Below are 13,724 nucleotides of genomic sequence, written 5' to 3'. Positions count from 1 at the left end.
AGGTGCATTATTCAGAGGGAAATGGGTCTAACACTATGGGCAATTTAGCATGGCCAATTCAGCTGACCTGCACATCTTTGTATTGTGGGAGGAAACTGGAGCACCAGGAAGAAACCCATGCAAGCACAGGGAGCATGTGCAAACTCCACACAGAGTCACCCAAGGCTTGAATTGAACCCAGGTCCCTGGTACTGAGGCAGCAATGCTAACCAGAGCCACCATGCAGCACCTTATGTTTATTTAAATAAAACTCCACCTGCCACTTCTCAGCCCATTGGCCATCTGATCAAGATCTCACTGTAATCTGAGGTAACCTTCTTCACTGTTCACTACATCTCCAATCTTTGTGTCATAAATATAAAATTACTAACTTTACCTCTTCTGTTCACATCAAAATCATTTATATAAATGACAAAAAGTAGTGAACCCAGCACCAATCCTTGTGGTACACCACTGGTCACAGGCCTCCAGTTTGGAAAACAACCCTCCACCACCAGCTTTACTTAAGCCCATTCTGTATCCAAATGGCTAGTTCTCCCTGTATTCCATGAGAACCTTGCTAACCAGTCTCCCATGAGGAACCTTGTCAAATGCCTTACTAAAGTCCATATAGATCATATCTACTGCTCAACCCTCATCAACCCTCTGTTACTTCTTCAAAAAGCTCAAGTTCGTGAGACAGGACCTCCCATGAACAAAGCCATGACGACTATCCCTAACCAGTCCTTGCTTTTCCAAATGCATACTAGAGGCTGGGTCACTGAATTCATTAAAGCTGGAATTACATAGACTTTTGAAGGATAAGAGAGTGGTGATTTATACGGTGCTCACAGGAAAGAGAACAGAGAACTCAAGATCTGCTACGATCTTATTGAATGGTGGATCGGACTCAAAGGGCCAATGGCATACTCCTGCTTCCAAGTCCTTTGTTCCTATGTCCATTCCTTAGCTTGGCTCGTAAGAAAGATTAATGTTTTATACCATCAGAAATGAATAGTTGGTTTCTTCTTTAAAAAAACATTTGGGTTTGGAGTTAAATATCAAGAAGGGTATCATTTCATTCCAAACCAATACCAACATGCATTCCACAATGGGTGAAGCTTGCCACCAAATAGCCACTAAATGAAAGTGACACAGTTAAGGTCAAAAGAGAATATAGAAGACCCTTTGCAACCAAAGCACCAGGTCTCTTAAATACTAGGCATGTATGTAGGACAATGCAACAGTCCTACTCAGTTCAAAACTGAAAAACGATGGGTTAATGTTATTCTAGATTCTGGATCAGTGGTGCTGGAAGAGCACAGCAATTTAGGCAGCATCCGAGGACAGGCAAAATCGATGTTTTGGGCAAAAGCCCTTCATCAGGAATAAAGGCAGAGAGCCTGAAGCGTGGAGAGATAAGCTAGAGGAGGGTGGGGGTGGGGATAGAGTAGCATAGCGGGTACTCTATCCCCATCCTCCTCTAGCTTATCTCTCCACGCTTCAGGCTCTCTGCCTTTATTCCCGATGAAGGGCTTTTGCCCGAAACGTCGATTTTGCCTGTCCTCGGATGCTGCCTGAATTGCTGTGCTCTTCCAGCACCACTGATCCAGAATCTGGTTTCCAGCATCTGCAGTCATTGTTTTTACCCCAATGTTGTTATTCTAGAACCTATTGGGAAAGTTTAACTATTCGCGAAAGAAAGGTAAAAACACCACCACAATATGGTCTCCTCAATTTTTTTTTTTTTTTTTTACACATTCACAGGATGTGGACATGTGCTGGCTAGGCTAGTACTGACCACATTACTGTGGGTCTGGACTCATGTAGGCCAGACCAGATAAGAATGGCAGTTTCCTTCTCTAAAAAGGACATTAGTGAACCAGATGGATTTTTCCAACCATTGACAATAGATTTATGGTCTCCATCAGACTCTTGATTCCAGATTTATGTTGAAGTAAAATTCTACCATCTGCCAAGGCAGGATTTGATCACAGTCATCCATTTGCATCACTGGACTAATAGCCCAATGATAATACCCACCTGGCTATCACCACCTGTAATATTATACATATACAGTATCAATTTAATTTCCCCAGTGGGAAAGACATCATGATTCACCTGCCCAACTGTTAACATTAGGCAGCTCTGTGGCCAGCAATACAGCTACAGGAATGATATTTGGAAAAATAAATGCTGAAAGGGTTGAAATGGAGACACACAAGATTTGTTTTATCAATGAGTTACAGCATTTGCATGCAGATTTCTGAACTGAATTCATTCTATAAGATTAATAACAATTGAAACACAAAAGCAGTAATGTTTTTGAGATTGGCATACCATAGCATGTAACATGTTCTTTATTTAAGAGATTGCATTAACTGTTCCAGCGGTCAAGCAACATTCCAGTAACAATTAACCTGGTGGCCAAGACATTTGACGTCCACCAATTACATGAAGGTGAATGTGGTAGACAGACTGTCCACCGTCGTCGCCTTCATTAAGGATGAGTCTGTAGCCATTTGTTAAGCCCAACTTCGCAGCACAATTTTTACCAACGATCATCAGGTGTCCCAAAAGCTACAAGACAGGTGAAAGAAAATGCATAATTGAGTCCGTGCAGTTCATCATAGAATTAACAAAACATATTTACTAGCTAAAATACAATTATTATATAATTAACATAGATACACACACATCTATATATATCATAACAGGAGACTTAATAATAAATTAATCCTGACATGGCCTGATACTAAGCCACAGAGAGGCCAGGTTTAATTCTCCCCATATTAAAATGTTACAACTGGGTTCAGTGACCAAGAGGAAGTGAGAAGAAATGCTTTTTCAACCAGTAAACAGCCTAAACTCTAAACAAGAACAATGAGCAATTGGGAAGTATAGATTTGTATTTCTATGGGTCATCACTTTCAGGAGACAATGGAAAAATATTTGTACATTTCATCCTAGTAAATTTCTGCATGATTACCCTCCAAAATTAGATAAAGAAAGACACTAGTGACTAGGACATGGTGGGGGCTGGGTGTGACCATGTCCTGCAATTGAGAGTGCTGCTCTTGTATTCAAGTCTACCTCAGAAGGAAGGGAGGGAGTACAACAGAGGTTTACAAAGATGAATCCTAGACTTCAGGGGTTACATTATGAGGACAGGAGAGATTATCCAAATGGCGCCTGTTTTCCCTGGAATTTCGAAGGCTAAAGGGGGTGACTGTTTTTGTCGGACTGGAAACCACAAGGATCAGTACAGGGTCCATTTTTGTTTGTCATATATTCTTATCTAAATGGTTTTATATATGAAGCATGGCTGGTAATCTTTGTTGATGACACCAATATTGATGGTACAATTGGCAGTGAAGGCTAAGATTACAAAGAGATCTTGATCAATTGGGTCAATGCGCTGAGGAACAGAAGACCGAGTTTAATTTGGATAGATGTGCAGTATTGCATTTTGGTAAAACAAACAAGGGCAGGACTTATCCAATTGCTCATTGTTCTTGTTTGTGGGCGGCACGGTGGCACAGTGGTTAGCACTGCTGCCTCACAGCGCCAGAGATCCGGGTTCCATACCCGCCTCAGGCGACTGACTGTCTGGAGTTTGCACATTCTCCCCGTGTCTGCGTGGGTTTCCTCCGGGTGCTCCGGTTTCCTCCCACAGCCCAAAAATGTGCAGGTCAGGTGAATTGGCCATGCTAAATTGCCCGTAGTGTTAGGTGCAGGGGTAAATGTAGGGGAATGGGTCTGGGTGGGTTACTCTTCAGCGGGTCGGTGTGGACTTGTTGGGCCGAAGGACCTGTTTCCACACTGTAAAGTAATCTAATTAATGGTAAGGCAATGGGTAATGGGTAGCCCTTTCCTGAAGAAGGGCTTATGCCCGAAACGTCGATTCTCCTGTTCCCTGAATGCTGCCTGACCTGCTGCGCCTTTCCAGCAACATTTTCAGCAGTGTTTAGAACAGACAGATCTAAGGGATCAAGTACATACTTCTTGGAAATGTGCACAGGTAAACAAGATAGTTAACAAGCGTTTAGCACACTTGCTTTCATTGCTCATACCTTTAAGTGTTGAGATGTCATGTTGGCAGGAATGGAGGTTTGGTGTAATAAAAATAAGCTGGACATGTTCACTGAAGCATAGAAGGTTGAGGGGTCGTCTAATAGAGGTTTATAAAATTATGAGGAGCATAGATAAGGGGAATAGTAAATGTCTTATCCCTAGCGTGAAGTTAAAAACTATGGGACATATTTTTGAGGTGAGGAGAGAAAATTTTAAGGACATGGGGAAACTTTTCTTTTGGAAAATATAGTGTGGTCTGTACATGAAATGAACTGCTAGAGGAAGTGGTGGATGCAGATACAGTTTTCCAACATTTAAAAGGCGTATGGATAAGTACATGAATAGGAAAGGTTTGGAGGGATATGGACCAAACACAGCCAAGAGGAACTAATTTAGCTTGGGAATATGGTCAACATGGACCAGTTCAACTTTAGGGACTATTTCCATGTTCTATGACTCTATTGAGTCAGCTTTTCACTCTGCAAGTGACTAGATTCTGAGCAGTAACAAATCTCCTCTTAAATCTTTCCATATCAATTTAGATTCATCAATGAAAAAAGTCAAAGTCTCCTTTACTTGGCAAATATTCCATGGAGTTTAAAATATTGAGGGATATGTTCCTAGACACTTAAAATGATAAAGACATATTCACACCAAAAAGAATTTTTTTTCCATTTTGGTAGCAATACTATAATATTAAAGTTCCTTTTAGAACCACCCATCTATCTAAACCCCTTTAGTTACAGACTATAAAATATGAACTCATGAATTTAATCAAGATGATTTTGCATCACTGGTAGATACGGGTGAGGTCCCGCAAGACAAGAGGTGTAGCGAAAGTTGTGCCCTTATTCAAGAAGGGATGCAAAAAAAAACCTGGGAACTATAGACCAGTAAACCTAACATCTGTGGTAGGTAAGTTACTTGAGAAGATATTGACATAAGGTATACATGATTTGGAAAGACAGCCACAGAAAATGGGGGAAATACTAAATGAGTATTTTGCATCAGTATTTACTTTGGAAAATACTAAGGAAGATATAGACTGTAGGGAATTAGATGGCGACACCTTGCAAAATGTCCATATTACAGAGGAGGAAGTGCTGGATGTCTTGAAACGGGTAAAGGTGGATAAATCCCCAGGACCTGATCAGGTGAACCTTAGGACTCTGTGGGAAGCGAGAGAAGTGATTACTGGGCCTCTTGCTGAGATGTCTGTATCATCGCTAGTCACAGGCGAGGTGCTGGAAGACTAGAGGTTGGCTAACGTGGTGCCACTGTTTAAGAAAGGTGGTAAAGACAAGCCAGGGAACTATAGACCAGTGAGCCTGATGTCAGTGGTGGGCAAGTTGTTGGAGGGAATCCTGAGGGACAGGATATACATGTATTTGGAAAGGCAAGGACTGATTCAGGATATGGCACATGGCTTTGTGTGTGGGAAATCATGTCTCACAAACTTGAGTGAGTGTTTTGAGGAAGTAACAAAGAGGATTGCTGAGGGCAGACAGTAGATGTGATCTATATGGATTTCAGTAAGGTGTTTGACAAGGTTCCCCATGGGAGAGACTAATTAGCAAGGTTAGATCTCACAGAATACAGGGAGAACTAGCCATTTGGATTGAGAACTGGCTCAAAGGTAGAAGACAGAGGGTGGTGGTGGAGGATTGTTTTTCAGACTGGAGGCCTGTGACCAGTGGAGTGCCACAAGGATCATAGAACATAGACATAGAACATAGAAGAATACAGCGCAGTACAGGCCCTTCGGCCCTCGATGTTGCGCCGATCCAAGCCCACCTAACCTACACTAGCCCACTACCCTCTATATGCCTATCCAATGCCCGCTTAAATGCCCATGAGGGAGAGCCCACTGCTACTGGCAGGGCATTCCATGAACTCACGACTCGCTGAGTAAAGAACCTACCCCCCCTTAATTTAAAGCTATGCCCCCTTGTGCTGGGCCCTCTACTTTTTGTCATCTACATAAATGATTTGGATGTGAGCATAAGAGGTACAGTTGGTAAGTTTGCAGATGATATCAAAATTGGAGGTGTCGTGGACAGCGAAGAGGGTTACCTCAGATTACAACAGGATCTCAACCAATGGGCTGAGAAGTGGCAGATGGAGTTGAATTCAGATAAATGTGAGGTGCTGCATTTTGGGAAAGCAAATCTTAGCAGGACTAATACACTTAATGGTAAGGTCCTAGGGAGGGTTGCTGAACTAAGAGACCTTGGAGTGCAGGTTCATAGCTCCTTGAAAGTGGAGTCGCAAGTAGATAGGATAGTGAAGGTGGCGTTTGGTATGGGAATTGGGAGGTCATGTTGCAGCTATACAGGACATTGGTTAGGCCACTGTTGGAATATTGCTTGCAATTCTGGTCTCCTTCCAATGAAAGATGTTGTGAAACTTGAAAGGGTTTCCTTTCCATGTTGACCAGATATCCCAACCCAATCTAGTACCACCTGCCAGCTCCTGGCCCATATCTCTCCAAACCTATTTGTATACCCATCCAAATGCCTTTTAAATGTTGCAATTGTACCAGCCTCCACCACTTCCTCTGGCAGCTCATTCCATACACATACCATCCTCTGTGTGAAAAAGTGGCCCCAAAGGTCTCTTTTATATCTTTTCCCTCTAACCCTCTACCTCTGGACTCCCCGACCCAGGGAAAAGACTTTGCCTATTTACCCATCCATCCCCCGCAATTTTGTAAACCTCTATAATACATCAATTTTTTGAATTAGTGAAAGGGAATGGAGGCGAGAAATATTGTAAGATTTGATTTTCAACTGGCCTGATAGCTGAATTAAAATTGTCTGCAGATAACATCAATGAAGGGCTGCATCTTGATTAGTAAGAGTTATGCAAAAGGTAGTGGAGACTATTTGCTAAATTCAGGTTAGTGGATGTAAAAGTCCAAACAAAGTCCTAAAAAGAAGCATTAGATCCTGCCAACCCTATAAAATAAGGATGTGGCAGAAACAAAATGCTTTGATTTTTGATCTGCTGAGATTTGATCAGGGCCATTACTATGAACAACATGCTGCCCAGGACCTAAAGGGAGAAAAAGAGGTTGCAGATGAGGTGATCATTGTTGAGGATTGAAAAGTCAAGATTGGGGTTTCCTTTAAGGAATGGGGCTGTAATGATAACGCTGAAAGAGATGAATGGAGGGAGCTATTGACAATATTAACTAAAATTAAATCAGAAAAAGAAGTTGGGGAGCAGCGGAAGTAGCATTGGAGTTAAGTTTAAATATGGCAGAAGTTGGAGGTGGAGTGGCAGGTCGATGGTAGTTTAGAATTAAAAATGTTTTGTCTAATTGTGTGTCTTAAATGCCTTCAAATAACTTCAACATGCTACATAAATACAAGTTGTTGTTGTTGTTGGAATTAAGAATTTGAGAAGGAAAGGAAAGGATGGACATTATAAGCACAGACATCTGCATAGTCTCAATCTTAAAGTCCTACGACACATTGGTCCATGCCAACCAAAATGTCAATCCACGCTAACCCCATTTCCCTGCACTTGGCCCATATCCTTTTAAAAACTTTCCTATCTGTGTATTTGTCCAAATGCCTTTTAAATGCTGTTAATGCTGTTAAATGCCTCTAGTGACAGCTCATTCCATATGTGTACTATCCTCTGTGTAAAAAAAGTTGTCCCTCAAGCTTCCTTTCTGTTCTTTCCCCTCTAACCTTAAATTGACGCTGTCTAGTCCTCAATTCCCCAACTCTGGGAAAAAGACGGAGTACATTCACCTTTTCCATGCCTCTCAATCTTATACGCTTCTATAAATTCCCTCAGTTTCCTATGCTCGAAAGAAAAACGTCTTATTTTGTCCAACCGCTCCCTATAACTCAGACCATTGAGTCCTGGCAACATTCTTGTAAATTTCTTCTGCGCTCTTTCCAGTTAAATAACATCCTTCCTGTAGCAAGGCGACCAAAACTGAACACAGTACTCTAAGTGCAGCCTCACCAACATCCTGTGCAACTGCAAGATAACTCTGGAACTCCCATACTCAGTGTCCTGACTGATGAAGGCCAGTGGGCCAAAAGCTTTCTTCACTGCCCTGTCTACCTGTGCCTCCACTTTCAGAGGACCATGCACCTGAACTTCAAGGCCATTCTGTTCCACTACACTCCTTAAGGCCCTTACATTCAAATCAAGGCAAGAGTTTCTTGATGACTTTGCAAAGTGCAAAATCTCACACTTGCCATTAAACTTCATTTGCCACATCTCGGCCTACTTCATATTCAAGATCATGTTGTAATTTCTAATAACCTTCCCCAATATCCACGATACCGCTTATTTTAGTGTCATCTACAAACTTGCAAATCAGGTCTTGTACTTTCTCATCCAAATCATTGATTATAGATAACAAACAGTAATGGGCCCAGCACCAATCCCCAAGGCACTCCACTAGTCACGGGACTCCAATCTGACAAGCATCCTTCTGCAATTACCCTCTGCTTCCTACCATCAAGCCAATTGTATATCCAATTTGCCAGCTCCCCCTAAAGTCCATGATAGAAACTGTATTATCCCTAGCGTGGGGAAGTTCAAAACTTCACTAACAATTTTAAAACTCCATACACAACAATGTCAATATCTCCCTTCACTGCAGACCTTTTGTCTTCTAACCTTCATAAATATAAACTTGCCCAGAATACTTTTGAGTACATCCCATCTACACATCCAGTTGATCCACACTGGTTTGTAGTCCATTGCATCAAGTTTAAAATCTTGCTCAAATTTTTATTTTCATAGAAGTGATCCATGATCTCATTCATCCTACCTTAACATTAAGTTTCTGTTCTTTTACTCTCCTCAACTATCCATTTTGACTTGAAACTTCCTTCTGAGGCCCCACCAATATCAGCAAGTTTCAGCTGTTGGACCAGTCTCAGAGGTCTTCTCCACTGCTCTCCCTTTATCATCATCCTTCACATCCAATTATTCAGCCAAACTTTTCTAATTTTTACTACTTCCATCCATTTCCATATAGTCTGTTAAGCATCTTTAAATATTTTATTGTAAGATATCACCAATATGCTGTCATAACATGGATTACTTTAAGAACAGTGTAAAAACTTCACTCACCTCTGCATCCGAATCTTCTGCTTTAGACAAGTGGGCAATAGGCTTCTTTGGAACCACAAGAAAATGAGTCGGAGCTTGTGGTTGAATATCATTGAAAGCGATACACTGTGAAAGGAAAATCCATTTCATTCTGATGAAATAGTCATATAGCTGTACAGCATGGAAACAGACCCTTCAGTCCAATGTGTCCATGTCGACCAGATATACTAAATTAATCTAGTCCCATTTGCCAGCATGTGGCCTAAAACCTTCTGAACCTTTGCTATTCATGAATCCATCTAGATGTCTGGGTAAAGGCAGCATTGGATCAACAAGAGATGCAGCCAGAAACGAATACCAAGAGAGTCAGTCAGAAAGGGCAATAGGGATGGCAGCCTGAGCGTATGGTTGGAACCAGGTGTATTTTTATTTACTCAGAGATTCTTGATTGGCCCAAGTTAACAACACCAATAAAGGAGCCCTGGCTGACTGATATAAACAAGGGAAGAAAAAATAAGCACTACCTCAGTAAGAAAAAACAATAAGAAAGAAAAATGAAAAAAATATAAACAGGGGAAAGGGGAGGTGATAGCCTTGTGGTATTATCACGAGACAGCTCATCTAGAAATGCAGCTAATGTTCTGGGGACCTGGGTTCGAATCCTGCCACAGATGGTGGAATCTGAATTTAATAAAAATCTGAAATTAGTAGTCTAATGATGACTGTTATCAATTGTTGGAAATATTCATCTGGTTCACTAATATCTTTTAGAGAAGAAAATTGCAATCCTTACTAGTCTGGCCTACATGTGGCTCCAGACCCACAATACTTCCGAGTCTTAACTGTTAGGGAATCCAAAGAATGAACTTACCTCTGACTCTACTTTGATTTAATTCCTGCCCTCCCCTTCACATTTTTGGATCATGCAGCATTGCTCTTTGATAAGAAGGGCACTGCTTGTCACTGGCCACTTAGGTGTTTCCTTTCTTCATGGTGGTGGAATGTGAATAAACATTTACATACTCATTGTTCTTCACTGTGTCAGACATTTGCACACAGGACATCGGTGCTGGGAAATAAATAAGCACTACCACTGTTAGGCAGTAGTATGGGGGTTAAAAAATATTTTAAACAGGGGATTTAGAGTCTCCTCAGCTCAGGGGACTGACTCCAAGAATCACAATATATATGCTTTACATTACATTGGACTGTGGACAGAACATTGTATCTAACAAATAGAAAAACAAGGGCTTTGTCTATTGTCGCAGCAAGGGAGAGTGAAACAAAGAGATAGTGACACTTTGAGACAGTGGAAAAGTAGGGAAGGGCAGACGCAGAGTTGGAAAGGGAATGAATGAGAGTGAGCGTGTGAAAAACAAGGAGAGTGAAAGTGGAAAAGGGGGACAGTCGAAACAGTTGGAGTACATGAGACATAGTGTGGGAAATGATAGATTGTTAATTTTCTTAATTATTTCCACAAATTGTTTTTCACTGAAACTTATATTCTGTCAGTGATTGTTTGATTTTGGGCGAATTTAACATAGGTGGTTGTGGGGGGCACTGCTGTTGATATGGCTCACACAGGCTTCCAAAAGGTATGCCTTAGAGTCAACAAGAGACTGATGAGCAAATACAGGGGACAGTAGCAACACACTAATGGAAATTGCTGACTGACAAGAGAGGGTAGTTTTGTGAGCAGTTCTTTTCAGAATTTTTCCTGGAAAAGAACAGTTTGCATTCCAATTTATCAGATAAAACTTTAGAGCAGGCACTACAAATAGCAACATTTTAATTAGCAGCTCACATAGCAAACTCAGCTATCAGATTAAAACAGGTAAGTTTATATTTCTTCTTTCTTAAAAACCAAATAAAGCTACTTCTTTTAGATTATGTACACTGATTTTATCTACAAGTCACCAGCTGCCAAGGGGAAAAGATTCTCGACGGTTGCAGCTACAAATCATAGAATCCCTACAATACAGATCGAGGCCATTTGGCTCATTGAATCTGCACCAACCTTCTGAACAGCATCCACCCAATCTACTACCCCCACCTTTTTCCCCATAACCCAGCATTTAACCATGGCTAATCCACCCAGCCTGCACACCCTGGACACTATGCAACCAATCAAACCTGCCAATTTTGAACTTTGGGAAGAAACCATCTGATAAACACCCATGTGATCATGGGAAGAATATTTCACTCCACACAGTCAACCAAGGCTGGAATTGAATCCAGGCATCTGGTGCTGCAAGACAGTACCTACCACAGATCTAACAAGCCTCGCTAAATTTCTGCAGTACATCTTTGACACGGCTGCCACTATGCATCAGTGCACTGTGAGACAGCAAATGCTGAAGATAGTGGGCGAGATGGCAATCGAATTACTCACTATTGATTAGAGTCATTGAGATGTACTACACGGAAACAGACCCTTTGGTCCAATTCACCCGTGCCGATCCGATATCCTGGCCTAATTTAGTCCCATTTGCTAGTACTTAGCCTATATCCCTCTAAATCCTTCCTAAACACATTCAGATGTCTTTTAAATGTAATTATACCAGCCACAATATTTACTTGGTTATTCCTGTGCAGTTTATGGTTAATGGGGTAACGTTATGATAGTGATACTGGGGATGGGGATTCAATAGTGGTAACGCAATTGAATGTCATGTCTGCTGCTGGAACTGGACCTGGCAACTTGTGTAGCGCGAATATTACTTGCCATTTGTCAGTCCACAATGGACTGACTCAGAGTCTGAAGCGTCGGTAATAAACCACCGCTGACATCAGAACACCTCCACTGAGGTCAGCTTTGGTGCAGCAATGACTGTTGACGGCCTAGTTCGACGTGAAAACCTCAGCACAGTCTCCGCGCTCAATTTAAGACGGATCATCACTATCTATGAAGACACAAGTTGAAAAAGGCTGCAGTGAAGTTACTGGGAAAGCTCAGCATACCACACCCTCCTCCACTTTCCGCGCAGCATCCGATCATTCCAGATTGGTGGGGGCCTAGATGGCTGAGTCAGTACAGGCACTAGGCCTCGATATAACCTCGTTCACAGTTTTAAATAACATTTAAAACAATTGGCGCACGATCAAAAAGAGGGACAGGCACTGACAGGGAAACATGCCCTGCCTCTCCTCAGTGCAAAGTTATCCCGGGATTAGGGCAAATTCTCCACACACTTTACACCCCGCCAGGCTCTACCTTATCATCTTCGTACAGAAGCTCACACGAGATTTCTTTGCGAATAATTTTACCAAAGATGGTATCACCCCCAATTTGAACACTATGTGCCATGATTCAGCCTGTGCTCTCACAGAACACACCAGACTAACACTCGTGCAGAGGCCTCACCATACCCCGCCCACCAGGTCCGGCTGTCAATCACTGGAGTCCCTACTCTCCTATTGGACGGGGTTGGTGGGGAAGTAAAACCACGCGCTAGTTCATATCCGGCGGAGTCACGTGAAGCTACGGTCAGGTGAAAGTATATCTTTGGAAGCTGTAAAATTGAAAATTAATTAGGCCATAACCAACTTATTGTGTTTCCGAAATAAAAACCGAAAGTATTGCGGATGCTGTAAATCAGAAATAGAATTTGCTGGAAAAGGTTTGGCAACATCTGTCCGATGACCCTGCTTCAGAACTGATGGTAGCTTAGAAAATGTCTGTTTACTGTATATGCATAACATAGAGTGGGGGAAGGGAGTAAGGACTATACGATAGGTGGGGTTGGAGCACAAAGGGAGAGAACAGTTGACAAAGGAATGGATAATTATCTGGCTGTTCATAGAGTCTGTTAGCTAACGGTAGATAGTGTATACCATACAATCTCAATTATCCGAACATCAGTTATCCAAATTTTGGATTATCCGAACAAGATCTCCAGGACCTGTTCAGGCGCACCGTTTGCTTACTGACTGGGGAGGAGAGATCACGAGAGGACGTCTGTGAGGAGTCAGGGTGGTAGGGGCCACACTGGCCTAAGTGATGATTGCCTGGCTGCCCATGGCTGTGGTGGGTTGGGGTCCTTGGGAACAGTTCGTCCCTCCTGCCCTTCCTCACAACACAGCCAGCTTGCAAGCCACCAACCAGCGATTGACGCCAGAAGCCCCAACCGAGAGCCTGATCTTTAAATCATTGCTGACAGCCCGCAAACACATAGAGGGCCTGCGCGAGTGACATGCTGAAGGGAGTAGGTATCTTGTACCGGGGGGGAGAGAAGGGTTCAGTTATCCGAATAATCGGTTGTATGAACAAAATACTCACTGCCTGTGTTGTTTGGATAATCGAAGTTGCCCTGTAATGGCAGACTGTGTGACAACAAGGCTTGGTGTGTGGGGTTGAGGGCTAGGAAATGGGATAGTTCAGGCCCTAAAATTATTGAACTTGATATTGAATCTGGATGGCTGCAGGGTCTGCAACTGAAAGATGAGGTTGTCTTTCCAGCTTGCACTCAGCTCTGCTGGAACTCTACAGCAAAACTGAGTCAGAGATGTTGGCCAGGAACAGAGTAGTACGTTAAATGCATAACTGAATTTGTTGCTCACAATGTGGTCTCCTTTACATTGAGGAA

The 13,724-nt window shown here is 42.3% G+C and overlaps 1 protein-coding gene across 1 annotated transcript; it reads right to left on the bottom strand.

The window, feature by feature from the left end:
• Window positions 1-2,316: 2,316 nt before the first annotated feature.
• Window positions 2,317-12,511, bottom strand: hint1 (histidine triad nucleotide binding protein 1). Its single transcript, XM_043714316.2, has 3 exons — window positions 12,353-12,511; window positions 9,160-9,264; window positions 2,317-2,559 (listed from the first exon to the last, which is right to left on the bottom strand). Exons 1-3 carry the CDS (start codon window positions 12,443-12,445, stop codon window positions 2,395-2,397), a joined length of 363 nt encoding a protein of 120 aa, XP_043570251.1. The 5' UTR covers window positions 12,446-12,511; the 3' UTR covers window positions 2,317-2,394.
• Between the last annotated feature and the right edge of the window lie 1,213 nt (window positions 12,512-13,724).

This window comes from Chiloscyllium plagiosum, unplaced genomic scaffold, assembly GCF_037043375.1.
Source record: "Chiloscyllium plagiosum isolate Xiang-an unplaced genomic scaffold, Cpla_swu_hap1 HiC_scaffold_2, whole genome shotgun sequence".
Lineage (NCBI taxonomy): Eukaryota > Metazoa > Chordata > Chondrichthyes > Orectolobiformes > Hemiscylliidae > Chiloscyllium > Chiloscyllium plagiosum.
The sequence above is the reverse complement of the archived record's forward strand: the minus strand, read 5'-3'. Positions and strand labels throughout refer to the sequence as shown.